The sequence below is a fragment of the Triticum aestivum genome, chromosome 5D (assembly GCF_018294505.1).
Source record: "Triticum aestivum cultivar Chinese Spring chromosome 5D, IWGSC CS RefSeq v2.1, whole genome shotgun sequence".
NCBI lineage: Eukaryota > Viridiplantae > Streptophyta > Magnoliopsida > Poales > Poaceae > Triticum > Triticum aestivum.
The window spans coordinates 465,687,765-465,703,766 of NC_057808.1; the positions used below are offsets into that span (position 1 = coordinate 465,687,765).

General features: G+C 40.1%; 1 protein-coding gene and 1 long non-coding RNA gene across 17 annotated transcripts; one reads left to right on the forward strand and one right to left on the reverse strand.

The window, feature by feature from the left end:
* Positions 1–4,914: 4,914 nt before the first annotated feature.
* Positions 4,915–8,770, reverse strand: LOC123122808 (uncharacterized). 8 transcript variants are annotated; one of them, XR_006460379.1, is made up of 6 exons: positions 8,279–8,770; positions 7,087–7,231; positions 6,678–7,004; positions 5,881–6,150; positions 5,345–5,426; positions 4,915–5,268 (listed from the first exon to the last, which is right to left on the reverse strand). XR_006460379.1 is itself a non-coding variant. In XM_044543158.1 (4 exons), the coding sequence occupies exons 2-4, from the start codon at positions 7,222–7,224 to the stop codon at positions 5,980–5,982; spliced, it is 636 nt and encodes a 211-aa protein (XP_044399093.1). In that variant the 5' UTR covers positions 7,225–7,231; positions 8,279–8,769; the 3' UTR covers positions 4,915–5,979. The 8 variants fall into 8 exon arrangements, 1 of the variants encoding a protein (XP_044399093.1); XR_006460378.1 differs by having other exon boundaries at positions 5,345–5,533; XR_006460380.1 differs by having other exon boundaries at positions 5,345–5,389; positions 8,279–8,769.
* Positions 8,771–9,061: 291 nt separating this feature from the next.
* LOC123122809 (uncharacterized) lies at positions 9,062–15,709 on the forward strand. 9 transcript variants are annotated; one of them, XR_006460389.1, is made up of 8 exons: positions 9,066–9,528; positions 9,619–9,796; positions 10,571–11,152; positions 11,442–11,498; positions 11,611–13,786; positions 13,946–14,093; positions 14,155–14,586; positions 15,494–15,709. It is a non-coding gene; the product is annotated as an uncharacterized lncRNA (long non-coding RNA). The 9 variants fall into 9 exon arrangements; XR_006460390.1 differs by having other exon boundaries at positions 14,169–14,586; XR_006460382.1 differs by having other exon boundaries at positions 9,067–9,528; positions 13,946–14,233; positions 14,328–14,586.
* The last annotated feature ends 293 nt before the right edge of the window (positions 15,710–16,002 follow it).

Below are 16,002 nucleotides of genomic sequence, written 5' to 3' on the forward strand. Positions count from 1 at the left end.
TGTCGTTCTCTCAAAGCATTTGCTCAGTTCAGTGAGTGGGCTTATTCTGGGTTATATTTTGTGGGTGGCAGGGTGTTTGCTGTGGTTCTTATGCTCGGAGGAGTCGAACTCGAAATTGATGTGCCTGAAAGCGATTCCCTGAGTATGAGGAGGTTTTTTGGGCTCAAGACGGTGTAGATTCTTGCTCACTTTACGAGAAGGCCGCTTTTCAAGCTATTTGCTTTTTACAGAGTTTGTATGGGCTTGTGATGTTGTACTATAATTATGAGTGTATGTCGATTTACAGGTAGCTTGCTCGCTCTGCAGTTATTTTAGCTTTTTAGCTGTGACGTTGGTTTGGCCTGCAGTGCCTGTTGGTGTTGATGGCCCTGCCACTGTGATTGACCCTGATGTCCTTCTGCAGCGACATACTATTATTAGCAGTCATCTAAATACTCTACAGTTCCAGTAATAAATGACCCGGTCTATTAAATATGCACTAATTTCTGATAGCATATCTGCATTGTTTATATTGTTTGATATGTGTTTCGTGCACAAAGTCAATTGACTGTTTGATACGTTCAATAATACAGTTTGCATGATTAGTTCACTGCACAGTCATAAGGCAATCAGTATTTTTTCTATCCACGTCTCTCACTGACAGCCCCCTCACTAATGCATCATGCGTTCTGCCGCACCTCTGCTGGTTGTTGTCCTGTTACATGTGCTAAACTTGCCTTTCCTACTAATGCATCATGCGGTTTGATCTTTCACCGTTTGGACATATCGGTTGGACCGGCACCCTCGCGCCAAGGCGCGTTGCCGATCTAGTTTGTGTAACTAGCAGAGTGGCCCTCGCAAATGCGAGGGCATCTTCTTTAGGCAACCTATAGTATCTCTTTATTGAACTCATGCTTTCATGGACATTCTAATCATTCCTTATGGAAGTCCATTCCATAACCACAACAAATAAATTTCCCTATAAATATTAAGACGACATCTTCTTTAGGCAATCGATAGTCTCTCTAAATTAAACTTATCCTTCCATGGATATTCACATTATTCCATATGTAAGTCCATTCCATAACCACAATAAATAACTTTCCCTATAAATATGACATTTAGGCAGTGTCTATAATAGTCTTTTATTTCCTGGGTAAATTACTATTATGCCATTTTGAAATGTAATGTGTTATATTTATGGACGTGTGTATTGTTTGGGAGTAACCTATTGTATTATGCTATGTAAGATCGAAAAGCAAATAAACATTCAAATTATTGACCATTGGTGTTAGATGCACATATATAAATTTATACGTTTGCAAACATTAGTTAGATTTATCAGAGGTGATATAATTTTTATGTTATCTTTCAATGGAATAACAAAGTAAACACTTGAATGGAGCGAATATACATTTTTATTAACTTTTAAAGATTTTTTGTCTCTCGGTTAAATTCTGTTGTGAAATATTTGGGGAGTTAGACTTGGATACTATCTTTAAGGCGTAAATTATGAGAACTTCTTTGTGTATGAATATGCTTCTAAAATTAAATAAATAAATATGTTCAACATATTATTTTCTTTTCAATGGTTCTAACAATACAATTATATTTCACAATTGGAATTAGAGAAATTCTACTATGAGTTTTCTATTTATATGTACATTTTTTAAAATCTCTCCTTGTTGTTCCTTGTTTTGTATATTTCACAATCTTGCTCATATGTATTTGTCGTGTCATATAGCACGACTATGCATGCTAGGATGGCACAGTTCCAGAATCAAAATCCATGTCATTGAATTTTGTGGTATTGCAGTGACACATCCTCCTATACACAAAGGGTGTTTGAATGCACCATAGAAAATACATACGAACCCATGAGCCATAATTCTTTTTTGAAAAGTTTACATGACATTTATGTTACTTTGAAATTCAGTGATGTATAGGAAACATCGCACGATTTTCAATTTCGCATATCAAATAATTTATGTAGTAAAAATTCATGATAGTTATTATTCATTGTTTCCTAAAATTCTTTAAATAAAACATATTGCAGATTTAATTGTGGGTAAAGAAGTTCAAACCTTAACGCCTAATTCTCAACAACAAACATGTTTTTCATTGTATTGATATTTCTATAGCAGTATTATTTTCCTCCATTCTACGTGTACATGTGTAATTACCACCAAGAGATCCTCCTCTTCCATGCACCGTTTGATCTGTTTTCATGCACGTTGATTACGGAAATTGGTCTTTGTCAAAAGCGGATCACCCTGAAATCCAATTGAACAATACAATCTAGTTCACCTTTTGGCATTATTTTTATACTATGTTACATTTACGTTATAATTCCCGAGACTATCCCCAAGTATAATCAGTGTGCTAGTATGTGACCATAATGAATAGAACTTTAATGTAAACAAAGAACGTCTGACATCCATGGTTTTCTCTTGGATCAGTAGTGAAATTTTGTAAAAAAGTTTTTTTTTCGTAGGTCGGTCACTATGGAGACTTTTCTCTCGTAAGAATAACATATGTAGTTTTGATTGGAACATTTCTTTAAATAATAGTTTCTTAATATTCGTATATATTTTTACACTGTATTACAATAAGTAATATTTTTGTCTTTTGGTTAGTTTCGTGTAGTCATTCATTTGTACATCTAGCATAGTTTATATTCTGTAACTTATATGGTAGCTTATTTTTTTCGAATATTAGATTAGTACACATATGGGACCTGGTTTAAAGGTCCCGAAAGCCAATACTGTAGGACCAAGGCGCAGCCCTATTAAACTGCATGCAAGCGTTTAGGCTTAATTAGTGGCAGCAATTCTATTGGCTGCATGCATGCTCATAGACGTAACGAAAGGAATGCTTTTACTGGCTGCATGTAGTCAGCCGAGCGAACTGCAGCGCAATCGAAGGAAACTAATTGTTGTGGCCTTGTAAATTAGAACGCGCTGTACATGGCTCTCGGAACCTTCAATCCCGCATGGAGGTAGTAGTTTGGCTGTTGATCTATTAGATGGAAATATCATACTATGATATTTAATCGTCTGTGTGGAATTAAATCCCAGAATGCGACCTGCACGATTTGTCCGACATATAATCATGAGTAGAAATTTAAGTTTGTGCCATGAGAACAATGTTGTGCCAAATTAAATTTTAAACTATGTTGATATATGAACGGTACATTCAACTTTAAATTTAATCCACCAGCCAGTAATACCAGGTTAGCAAGATACCGGAAATGTTCCAATATTTTTTTACAATCTGTAAATTAGATAGTATTAGTCGCCATCTTACCAGTAAATAAAATGTTAAATTTAAAAGGCTAGCCACAAATACAAGGTTAGTACTTTGAAGACACAGGAAATGTTCCAATGTTTTATGTACAATCCAAAAATGTTATAATTTTATGTACCTAACTGGCTAATTTTTTACGTTGAACTGCTAAGTTTCATTTGAATAAATAAAACATGTCTTACATGATCATGTATTTGTGTTTTTAATCGGTTGCGCGAAAACGTTTGCATGCACTCATAGCGCATCCGGCTCTGAACCGTGTGATCATTCAGTGCCACACACAAACATATGGGACATGATTCAAGCCAGGATGATGCCATGAGGACGGTATTGGTGCATCTTTTCGCGCGGGGCCGCACTGTGCAGTAATACAATCCCATTATATCATGTATGTTTTTTGAGGTGTATGGGCATATGCACTTTTTTTCTCTCTTTTTTTTTGAAGATGGGACATGCATGCCCTTTGTTTTCAACTAACGTGGTTGGCTCCATCTAAAAAAAAAGGTAACGTGGCTGGCCTATCTTTCCTCAGAGGCACGTTAAGTGGGTAGTTTTTTATACTGTCAAAAAAAAAGTGGGTAGTTTTTTAGGTCGAGGGACGTACGTTGGAGGTGACACCCCAGTTTTAACACGTTATTTTCTTTTCGTCCAAGAGTCTAGATTTTTTGGGAGAGCCAACTTTTTTGTTTTTTCATGTACTCTGGACGTGGCAGTTCAATTTTTCTTCTAACTTCCTAACGTGGCATGTTCTTTTACTTTTCTTTCTAAAACTACGGTTTTTTTTCACGTCAGGGGCTGTAAATTTGGACGTGACTATCCACTTTTTTCTTCTTTCCTAATATTGTATGTTGATTTACTTACCAAATAAATTTTCTTCCTTCAAAATATACACATGTTTATGTGTGCATATGGCACGTTTGTTTTCTTAGGCCTCTTTTACTTTTCTTCCTTAAACTACGTATGTTTTTTTTTAACGTCAGGGGCTGTAAATTTGGACGTGACAATCCACTTTTTTCTTCTTTCCTAATACTGTATGTTGATTTACTTACCAAATAAATTTTCTTCCTTCAAAATATACACTTGTTTATGTGTGCATATGGCACGTTTGTTTTCTTAGGCCCACCACGTTATGTATGTTACACAAATTGAACGGCCATATAATCTTAATTTTAAGAGACCCACCAGATCAAAGGCTAGTATTTTCTGATTAATGTGGAATTTCTATTCTAATTCTCTTAATCTTGGTTCACCGTATATTACTTTTTATATATACTAGCAAAAGAGCCCGTGCGTTGCAACGGGTTTGAGAAACCGTCAAAATTGAGTGGGCAAAAAAATGCATTAGCAATTTTAAGAAGTAAAGACACCTACAGAATGACCAAAAGCCCAAAGAATACACATGCTTAGTAAAAATTCGCTACCGCGGCCCTTCTGATTTTGGCAACTAACACTAACTAATTAGACTGAGGAAAGAACATACTCCCTCCGTCCGGAAATACTTGTCATTGAAATGGATGTATCTAGATGTATTTTAGTTGTAGATACATCCATTTTCATCCATTTTGATGACAAGTAATTCCGGACGGAGGGAGTAATAATTAGTAACAGACTGAGGGAAGAACATAATGCTGAGAAGTACAACATATCTCTACTGTAATGCTGCCTATGCAGTGAGTGAAAAATACAAAAGTCAGTCCATTAGTCCACCTCTTCAGTACAAACGAAAGGTGAAATAAAACAGTATAAAACTTCAACATGAGTAATGAGATACTGAACGACATGTGTAGATTAACCTGCATATGAATGAACATATTCCATAGAAATGCAAGAATTAGTTCCTTGTCGCCATTAAGAATATATTCTGCTGAAACTCTGACTACATCTGCATCAGATATCAGAACCGGAGCTTCCTTCATATACTGGACAGCCATGATGCAGTTGTGCAATTTCTTTTTATGTGAATCTGATGGAGCAAACACTTTTCTGAAATAAAGAATGATGTCACTGTAAATCCAATGGCAGGAAGCATCTGACTAATGAGGGGAAAATAAATGCATACCAAAATATTTGATGGGTCAGAAAGCAGGAGCTGAACAACTGTGACCTAGAATCGCCATCAATCATATCTTCAATCAAATTTCCTATATAGTTTCAGAAAGCAGGAGCTGAACAACTATACATATGTAAAGAATTGCCATCATTGAGATCTTCAATCAAATTTTCTATAATGAATCACACTCTGACAGTGCTGGTAAGAAAAGATTAATTAGAAAATTAACAAAATATTCAAAGGAAAGTCATAACAGAAACACAAAATGCCAAAGTCCACCACTATGTTGGATATTTATGGTTCTTTGAGATCACTATTGCATAGTTTTAGAGCACGGTAACACTGGCTAACACCATACTTGTTGATAATTCGGTCTATAATCCATGTTGATAGATGCTTCAGGACATCACCTTCTAGATGCATGGCGATCAGCCAATGAATACAATTGAGGAACGGAAGTAAAAGAAGACCCGATCAGCTGAATAAAGTACTTGCATGTTAAAAAAATAAAATTAACCAGAGGTAGATGTATTCGGCTATCTTACCCTGAATAATTTGATAGATTTTAGGTAGGCTTGGTGAAAAAACAAAGGAGGGGACAAGATGCACGCACTGTAGCTGCTCTCGACCCCGTCCTCTTCACCTCACCACCCTGTCCCAGCGCCTCCATCTGTGGCACCCGACCGCCTTCGCCCTCGGCCTGCTTGTCTGCGTAGCCTGGCTTCGCTTCGCACAACTTTGCACTGACCAACTCTGCCTCCATGACTCGCCACTTCCACGGCACCACGGCTGTCGCTCCAGCTTCTGCCTCTTGCCTAATGAAGCACCAACCATCCCAAGGCACTTCAGAAATAGATATAGAATTCTAAATCTCCCTTGTTCCTTGCAGAAAAGGGGCCATGAAAGTAACAGTGACAGATTGCATTGTCTGAATAACAAATTAACAGACTGAAACATGGAGTAATTAGATTCTTGTATGCTTTCCAAATTGGAACAGTGGCAATTTGGTAGTAGCCTCCATCAATTTTATGCTCTAGAAACTAAGACTACCTTTTCTTCAAGATGTAATCTAAGAGCTTGTAAACATGGTCAAATTCATCCTTGTTGACTATCTGAATGTGGTTAATGAAGTGAAGACTTAACCAATCAGAACTTGGCTTTTATGTTGTACTAACAGTTTCTTATTATTTCCAAATCAACTAATAACATTTTACATTTTTATTACAGTATAGCTGTGTGTCATGTGGCTCAAGGTTTCTTATTTGCAGGAAAGTTAGACCATAAGAAATCACTCGACAATTGCAAATTAAGAGGGAGAATGAAGAAAAAACAGAGGCATTACTTTCATGGAATTCTGATCTGGCTTGTTGGGCTTCTTGTGTGACTGGTCTAGATTGTTGGGCTTCTTGTTCTGCTTTTTGCCCTTGCCATTATAGAAGTTAAACCCGAATGGTCCAAATGCTGATAGACTTATGGTAGCGACTCTTGCAGCAAATGGATTAAAGGGCAGAGCAGGTTCAGGATTGACATCAGTGATCTCACTACGGTTCTCATCAGGCACATATGATCTTCCTGAAAGGGGAACTATCCCATCCTGTCCATGGAAAAGCTTGAATGCCGACTCAAAGCCTGGTCCATCCTCAAAGATCAGGCCCTTGCTTCCCCGAGCCTGCAAAATAACGCAAATTGTCAAGGAAAAATGCACTACCTTGGTCACCGAGTCACCAAACGACATAAGAAGCAGATCTTACAGCTACAGGCAAAGCAGAAGAAAATGAAAAGGTTGTGGCTCCATTGATGTTCCTCAGGAATGGGCATCTCTCAACACCGGGATGACCAGAAAAGTTCTCCGATGATGCCGAGTCATAGAACAGGCTGCTGAAGAGCATTTCCAATCTGGGAGAAGACATATAAAATAAACATTAACTACAGAACAGAAATGTGATCAATCTAGGATGAGGTTCAGGAAACCAAATAGATGCATCGTAATGTACTAAAGGTAGTTCCAGAGAAACGTAACTGATGATCAGGAAACTAACAAATGTATCTCGACTAAATAATTATAAGAATCAGGAAACATATTATCACCAGGGTAGCACATATGCCCGTGCGTTGCAACGGAATGCATAATGTCTTTTAGTTGGGGATGGGTATTGTTGTGATGTATAAAAAGATGAAGATCGGGCATAACTAAATATTAAAGAGTGATAACAAATAAATGAAAACCCAAAAAAATAAACTTGCTTCATGTATAGGATGTGTCACATAAATTAAAATAAAACCATAACTGCGTCTATCGACTCTTGCCGACTGGAACACAACTATAAATTACAAACAATATCTTTTTTCACATTAAGCAACAATTATAGAGTACATCTCTGTAAACAATATTCTTGGTAAATGACACAACATAAATAGAGCTATCATCCTAACATCTAAACACGATAGTTCAATTTAATTTGGAAGAAGTGTTCGTCTACTCACCGGTGCAGAGCCTTGCTTGCTACTGCCTATCCATAATGTTGTATGCATATATTTTACTTATCCTTAATGGATGAAAACAAAAGCGTTGTTCCCCTAAAAAAACATTGTTTGGATTTTATTTGCACACAACGAAAAGTGTGTGCATACTATATAGGAAGGCTTCTGTATAGGGAACATCACACTGCCTTTTATACTGTTTACAGAGAGGTAATTTGGCTAGGTCAATCCTTGCCTCCTGCTAAAGCGTAATTACCAAATGATGACAGCAGTACATCAGCATTAGCAAAGAATAAGCAATGGACATGATGTTCTAGATCCAAATATTGAAACAACCTTAGGTGAGCTCATACCTGAGACAGTTGAACCACATAAGTTCCAATTCAAAGTGCGTCTACAGAATCCTCGGCTCTAAATTACATTTTACTGCATAATCACATCTAAGTGCAGGCCTACATTTACCTCGTTCTTCTCTGCGGTGGCTACAGCCTTCCCATCCTCCTCCTTTTGCTGCTGCTTCTACCTGCAAGGAATTCGCGCCGCCGCGCCGGATCCATCCGTCTCGCGCGCCCGCCCTCCGTCGCCCGGCTCCGGCGAGCTCCTGGCTAGGTCACCGGATCCCGCGCTCTGGCCTTCCTCGTCGTCAACGGCGACCCCCGCATTCGGATCAGGCTCCCCAGCCCCTGCCACGCACGGATCCGCCCCCTGCAAGCTCCAGCCGCCGCCGCCGCCGCCGTTCTACATCGAGCAGCCGTGCCACCCCCAACCGCTCGACCCGCCGCGTTGAGCCGATCCAGAAGGTGTGCTCGAGCTTCATCCCCGTGTAGCCGGTCGGGTCGGGGCAGGTGCGCCGACGGGGTGGGCGGTGGCGGCGCGCGGTGAAGGGCGTGGCAGGAGGTGGAGATGGGATTTGTCGTGCGGGGGCGGGCTGATTTCCTTTCCTTTCCTTTCCTCACGCGTACCGGTTCGGGTTAACTTATTGTGAGGATTGCGCATTGAATACCCAAAATAATAGGGGCTTTTGTGCAAAAACGCCGCAACGGTGAACCCGCCAGACTCAGTCCGTGCTTCATTCTTAATTAGGGAAAGAAATCCTGATATAAGTATCTAGGGAGAACCTGAGGCTTCTCAGAGCTCAGCGACTGTCGGCCGTCGGATCGTTTACTTGATGCGTTTAGGGCCGTCGGATCTCGCTCCTGGAAGACCTTGGTCGTTGGATAAAAAAAGTTACTGCTACAATGAATAGTTACCCTCTCGTTCCTGCCACCGCCTGTAATTTCCTTGCCCCGCCGAGGGCATTTTGGTCATTTCACGTGCAGGTTTATAAAGGGCAGCCGCTCTGTGTTGAACCCTAGCCGCCGCCTCCTCTCTCTTCCCGCGTGCGTCCTCTCCCCTCCCCTCCCACGCGCCTCCTCTCCTCCCACCCACATCGCCGCCGCCGCCACCCACCGCCTCGAACCGCGCCGTCGGCGGCCAGATCCGCCGCAACAGAGCCCCCCTCCCAACGACGACGAGCAGCAGCGGAGGGAGGACGAGGAGCGCGACGGCGGCAGCGGCGGCGGGGAGCAGCAGCAGCAGGCCAAGGCGACACAGCAACAGGCCTTGGGCTTGGGCGACGTCGATGCCGCCAAGATAAGCAGCAGAAGAGGAGAGTTCATCCCCTCCTGGCCCGACACCGGCAGCCATGGGGCTGCGCCTCCTCTCTGCCTCTGGTGGGTTCATTCCCTGCCCCTCCTTCCTCCTCCTCCTCCTCCTCTTCTTCCTCTCTATCTCTTTCTAATCTCTCTCTTCTTTTGTAGCAGCAGAGGAGAGGAGAGGGGATGAGCTTGCAGCTCCTGATGTGCTTCAATTCGATTTGGAGTAGAGCAATTGATGTATTCCTACAGCTGCTGTAGAGGATAGGAGAGCACATCACACAATTCTCCACCTTTAATGAACAACGTCCGGCATCTCCGCTCCACGGCGTCACCGACTAGCTAGGTGAGCCCCTTTGCTTGGTCAACTCTAATACATTCCTATTATAGATCTGTCCAGGATTTTATGTGATTGGGCCTGCTGTTGATCTATGATGCACAGAACGAGTGATTTGTGGTTGAGTAGTCCATTTAGCCCTTTCGATGCTTGCTGTGTAATCCACCGTGTATCATATTGTTCAGATCCCATGAGTAGCCATTTTTTACCTGTACATGTTTGCTCTGTGGTCGACCATGTATCAGACTGTTTAGTTTGACTGCTTGCCTCTGCTAATTGTAGTCAACCCATCACACGATTGATGTTTGTATGGCTTGCCTTTAAAGAATGTGCCCTGCCATGTTTAAAAGCAGGTCCGCATCATCGTTATGTTGCTACAAATCTCTGTTTTTTTTTCAGATTCCTGTTGCACGTATACCTTGCTTGTCCTGGACTTGCCCCTGATAACAAAAAATGTGTCGAGTGTTTGCCGGTTCAATTCTGCCATATTACATTACCATGGATAACATGTATTAATCTGTTAAGCTTTTCTTGCTGCATAGGACTACTTGTAGACTCGATATGATTTAGTTGATTGTTGGTTCTTGTGCCTAGGACCAAATCGCTCCTTTGCTGTTGTCTGTGGCTTTAGTAGCTTAATATCTCCACCTATTGCTTTTATGGTGCATGCCCTATGTAGAAGACTTGTGTAAGCGTATACCTTGCAAGGTACTGTTTACTCATGGTTCAGGTTAGGGGACTCAGAGCGGCGGATTGACTGATGACAGGATTTTGGTTGCGCAGATGAGCTGGAGGTGTCGGATGTGTCCACGGTGTTGGATGTGCCTCAGGATCTGAACGAACAACGGGCTAGGCATACCACTCTCTTGTCCAGTGCCGTTCTTTGTGTGTGTGCCTTCTAGTGTGATCTACTTCTTGACATATCCCTAGGCATCTTGACATATCTCTAGACAGGTTCTCATGTTCAGCGCATCCAGTTTGGTTGATTATTTTGGGGGGCTTATTTTGGAAAGGCTTTGAGAGGCTGTCTGAATCACCACCTTGTGTTAATAGAATTATACATAGTTTTGTACAGCCATTTCATTTTGCATAGGGCTACGAAGTACAATCAAACAATCTGCAGCTTAGCACTACTGTATTTCCTGGACTCCCCAATTTGGGATTTAAGCATTGAGGCGTTGAATATGTCTATATGAACTGTAGTTCTATATTTCCTGCTACTCGAGCTAGCTCTCTCTCTCTCCGACGTCTTGGTTTGCAGGCTGCTGCGTGGTGAGGTACTGACTAAGGAGCATGAATCGCCACCACCACGTACCAGATGTTGCCGTCAAGGTCGGCGTCATAGTGACTGCCGATGACTTGCAGGTCCATCTCTCTCTTTCTCTCTCTCTCTCTCTCTCTCTCTCTCTCAAATGACAAGCTAGATTCCCTCTTATTTTGCATATTGGAAATGTCCCGGAAGTTAATTGACTGAAATGCCATGTCTTGCGAAATGCTAATGCCATGATAATTAGATGCATGTGCAGATCTTTTTTTTCGTTGAAATGTTTTCAGATGCATGTTATGGATTGATTTCCGGCTGTCCGATCTTGAGTTTGATATGCCGTCAAATTGTATTGCTAAATAATTGCGTTGTTATTTTCATTTCCTTCAGCTGATGCATTGATCAACACCGGTCTGGCGAAACTGAGCTATAAATATGTGAAAATCGGTATGGATTGCTCTCTGGACCATATTTCTCATGACATGTTGGACACAATTGCTAGAATATTTTTAATAGTATATATGTTTTACTCAAATGTGTTACTTGTCTCTTCTTTCAGATGATTGGTGGGCAGAATTAAAGAGGGATTACCAAAGAGATACACCTGAGCAAGCAGCTAGACCCAAGGTACTAATGTAAATCGCTCAACCATTTTGATAATTAGTCTCTCAAGAGTTCTTTTCTTAGTATATTATTCTTCAAGTTCCACTTACATTTTACTAAGTCATGCCCAAATGCCTTTTCTATAAATCATTCTAAAAGATCCATTTGTGACTTACTACCCCCCCTCTGCCCATATTTTTATCTATGGATGCTGCACTCTCTTTCTCTCTCTGTTATGGCCATGTTTAGTGCTTCCGTTTAGTCCAAAGGGAGTAGCTCAATTGTGTCCTGCATAAATTAGATCTTTCCGAAAACATTTTAACCAGGATCCACCTTGGTTCGGTATGTGATTATAATCACATCTCGCGCTATAGTAAAATCGTAGTTGTGCCTTCTGAAACATCTTTTCTAGGGCACTGATTCAGGTAGATAGTTCTAAATTTACTGCAGACACATATAAGCTCACTCGCTCAATTTTGAAATTGTTCATATTTATGGCTTCGGTAAGTATACATAGTAATCATGACTAGATCGTAGAAGTTAGAGATGTACAAATGATTGATTGGAAATATATATTTGTATTTGCAACAACACACTAGATCACGTCAGGTAAATACTTTTGTAGAATATACGTCAGGTTTTGAACTTTTGACGACGACTGCTGAAAAACTAAAGTAAATCCATGATATATAGTCAGTATAATATATATTTAGATATTCATGGCACTGCATAAGCATGGTTCAGTTCCCCTGGGAGCACTAGCTGCTGGCTTTTACATGTATTTCTTGATTCTAATAAGATGCAGCTAATCTTAGAAAATATAGTAAGCACCTATCATGAAATTTAAAACTGGCGTGATGTGTCTCTCCGTTGATAACTATGATGCTTGCATAGATGGTTGATTTATTTGATTATAATCAGACTAAACCATCATAATATTAAGTACTGATTATTCGGATGAAAAATGATCAAAGAAATACATGTACCGAAGTCACATCTATTGAGATAATGATTAGGCATACAATTGCTTCTTTAAATTATTGTGATATTGTAGTTCTCTGTAGTCTAATAAATTATGTACTGTGGTCCTCCGCCTCACCGCTTAACGGGATGGACCGGGCAACGTATGCCAAGGCGAGACCTGGCTCTCCTCTTAAGTTGATTGGTTTCTCTTTTTGCATTCCTTTTTCTATGGTCTCATTTGGCATTTCTCCTTCATGATTATTATGTTGTCCCTTTTGGGTTGTCAGATGCTTTACCTCGGCAGCATGATGAGATTCCTTGCTTTCTCCATGTGAATTTTCCAAAAAGCTTCTCTATTTAAGGAACCATTTTTTCTCATTGATGTTGCATCGACCAATGCTTATAGTACCTAATAGAACTAAAAGTTGGTTACCCGGTCAACACACCTTATAAAAAATATGAATGGGCAAGATGTGGCCATCTAGAGTAGAATTTGGTTCATTCATTAATGTAGAAAGACAGGGGTCAAAGTGATCTTTTTCCAAGGTAATCACCACTGTTTTGTTTTAGGCTTATGTGCTTGATGTTTTTTAGGATCTCTATCAATAAGGGGATATATCAAGGTAGTGTGCTGTGTTCTAATTATAAGAAGAGAAAGTTAAGAACTTCATAGTTACAATGTAATCATGGCTAGAGAGTAGAGGTTAGAGATGTACAAATGATTGATTAAAAAAATATTTGTACTTGTAACAACACACTTAGTATTCGTGACCCGGGTAAGGAACAATTCATGCCCGTTCAAGCATTGTCCTTAAGCTACTGCAGATCTTAGGGAGCGTCATCAACGGATTCGTATTGCCACTTAAGGAAGAGCATGAATTGTTCCTTACCTGGGCCTTGATTCCACTTCACAAGCCAAGTGCATTGCAATGCACCATCAACAGTTGTCTTACTGTATTACCCAGTTTGTCGAAAAAGATTGCAAGCTTCCATACACAGTTATCACGGGCCTACTGAAATATTGGCCCATCAGAAACAACACCAAGGAGGTGATGTGTTTGGGAGAGTTGGAAGAGATACTAGAAGCTACACAGCCTGCGGAGTTTCAGAAATGCATGGTTCCTCTTTTCCGCCAGATTGCAGGTTGTCTGAATAATTCTCACTTTCAGGTAATATTAACCGCACACTGTATGTTTTAAATTAAAAGCATCTATTTGTGTTGCTTCACTTTCCATTTCTTCCGTTGTGTAACTTTTGTCTGTCCTTTTGTCGTACGTGAAATATGAACACCCAATGCTTTAGTTTCAAAACGTTTATAATTGAACCAGGACTGTTTGGGATATCAAGCAGAAAATTGTTCTTGGCATGGCTGTCAATCGTGGCTGCTACATTGGTCAAAGCCAGAGCCTTAATATCAGCATGGGTCAAGTCAACTCCGAGAAGCTAACTTCACTGCACTTCCACGCCTGGTGCAAGGTTTTCCTGTCGATTTAGATATAGTTCTAACACTCCATGATTATACTGAAAATTTCAGCAGTCGGTGTTGAACAGGTCATTATGGCGCTATGCTTGAGCGAGTCACATGATAAGGCGTTTAACCAAAGCTATCTATATGTGTAATCTGTTACTATACAATATTAGAATCAAATAGATTGGTTATTCTGGGCTATCTTTGTGCCTTGCTTTTATTTATTTTCGATAAACTGGCAGGAGCGCTGCCTTTCAAGTAGAAGAAGAGAGAGTGTTACAAATACTTTACACAAGGCTTTTCCCTACAAGAGTCCGGAGGCGGGGGAGCCTCTCAAACATCACCGGCATGCGGATTACTCACGAATGAGAAAGCAACTGGATCTTGGTGCCTTTCCGCTCTGCTAAGGTTTGGAAAGCACAGGCCACCCCCAAATGCAAGCTCTTCGCCTAGCTTGTCCTGCATGGAAGAATCCTCACGGTGGAAAACCTGGCAATTCTGGTAAATATTTTTGTAGCATATAAGTCAGTTTTAGAACTTTTGTCCATGCCAGCTGAAAAAACAAAGTAAATCCACCATATATATTCAGTAAAATATATATTGGCGATGCATCGACATAATTCAGTTCCCCTGTGAGCACTAGCTGCTGGCGTATACATGTATTTCATCGTTCTAACAAGATGCATGCCAATCTTAGAAAAATATAGTAAGCACGTATCATGAAATTTAGAACTGGTGTAATGTGGCTCTCTGTTGATAACCACCATGCTTGCATAGCTGGTTAATTTATTTGATTATAATCAAACTGAACCATCATAATTTTAAGATCGCGATTATTCAAATGAAAAATGATCAAAGAAATACATGTACCAAAGTCACATATGTTGAGATCATGATTAGGCATACAATTGTACCCCTTTCATTCCGTTGCCCCTTTTTTATTTCCCTTCAGTTTGCATGGATTATTTCTTCGCTTGAGTGAAGGTTTTAGATACTTCCCTTGAAAAAATAAATAGTTTTAGATACTTGATCCATGTTCTGGCAATTTAAGATGTTGGATGTTTCTTGCTAAATCATAGATAGCAAAATCCATGAGTTTTGAGCTGTAAACATGGCTTACAACCATTTTGTTTATTACCCATATATGATAATAATGTCGGTCTATCTCCCTGCATATAAAAATGGCATACAACCATAGACCTCATGTTCCAACAGGTTCAAAATTCAACCTGTTTTCCTATAATTAAATTGCCCCCCGCACCATTGTATACAAAGCTGAAGTGGGTACCACATCCATGAAATGTATCCTTTGTAGATTTTTCAGTTAAACTATCAATTTGAGTATATTCCTATTTATTATTGTTAAATACACCAATGGAATTAACCTACAGAAACTGTACTTGCAAAGGTGGGTTGGAGAGGAAATTGTCGATGCTCAAGCCATGTCAAGAAGTGGAGCAAGAAGAGTGAATCGGGAAAACTGGGAACACGTCTATTTTTTATGGCTTATCCTTAGATTGTATTTGTTGTGGCGAATTGACCGAGTTTTCTTACCGCTGTCGATGCTGGCCAATAATGAATCATTGAGGAATGTTGAACCATTAAGAGTTGAATTTAGGGTCTACTTATTGTCGTAGTATTGTATAGTTTTAGCATCTCCATTGCCTGTTGTTCTCTTATTAGCTTTTATAATCTCATCATGATCGTGTTGAATGTTTCTTCTTTCTCCCATGTACCAGAAAACAATTGTCATGTCGAATACATGTGGTAAACTTACCTTTTTACTAAAGCATCATGCCATGTAATCTCTTGACTGTACTGAACCCAATGTTGCTTGCTTTTGTGATAGATTATATTTTATAATCTCATGACCGTGTTGTACTTGATGTTGTCTTGCTTGTGGTGCAGAGTGAATGA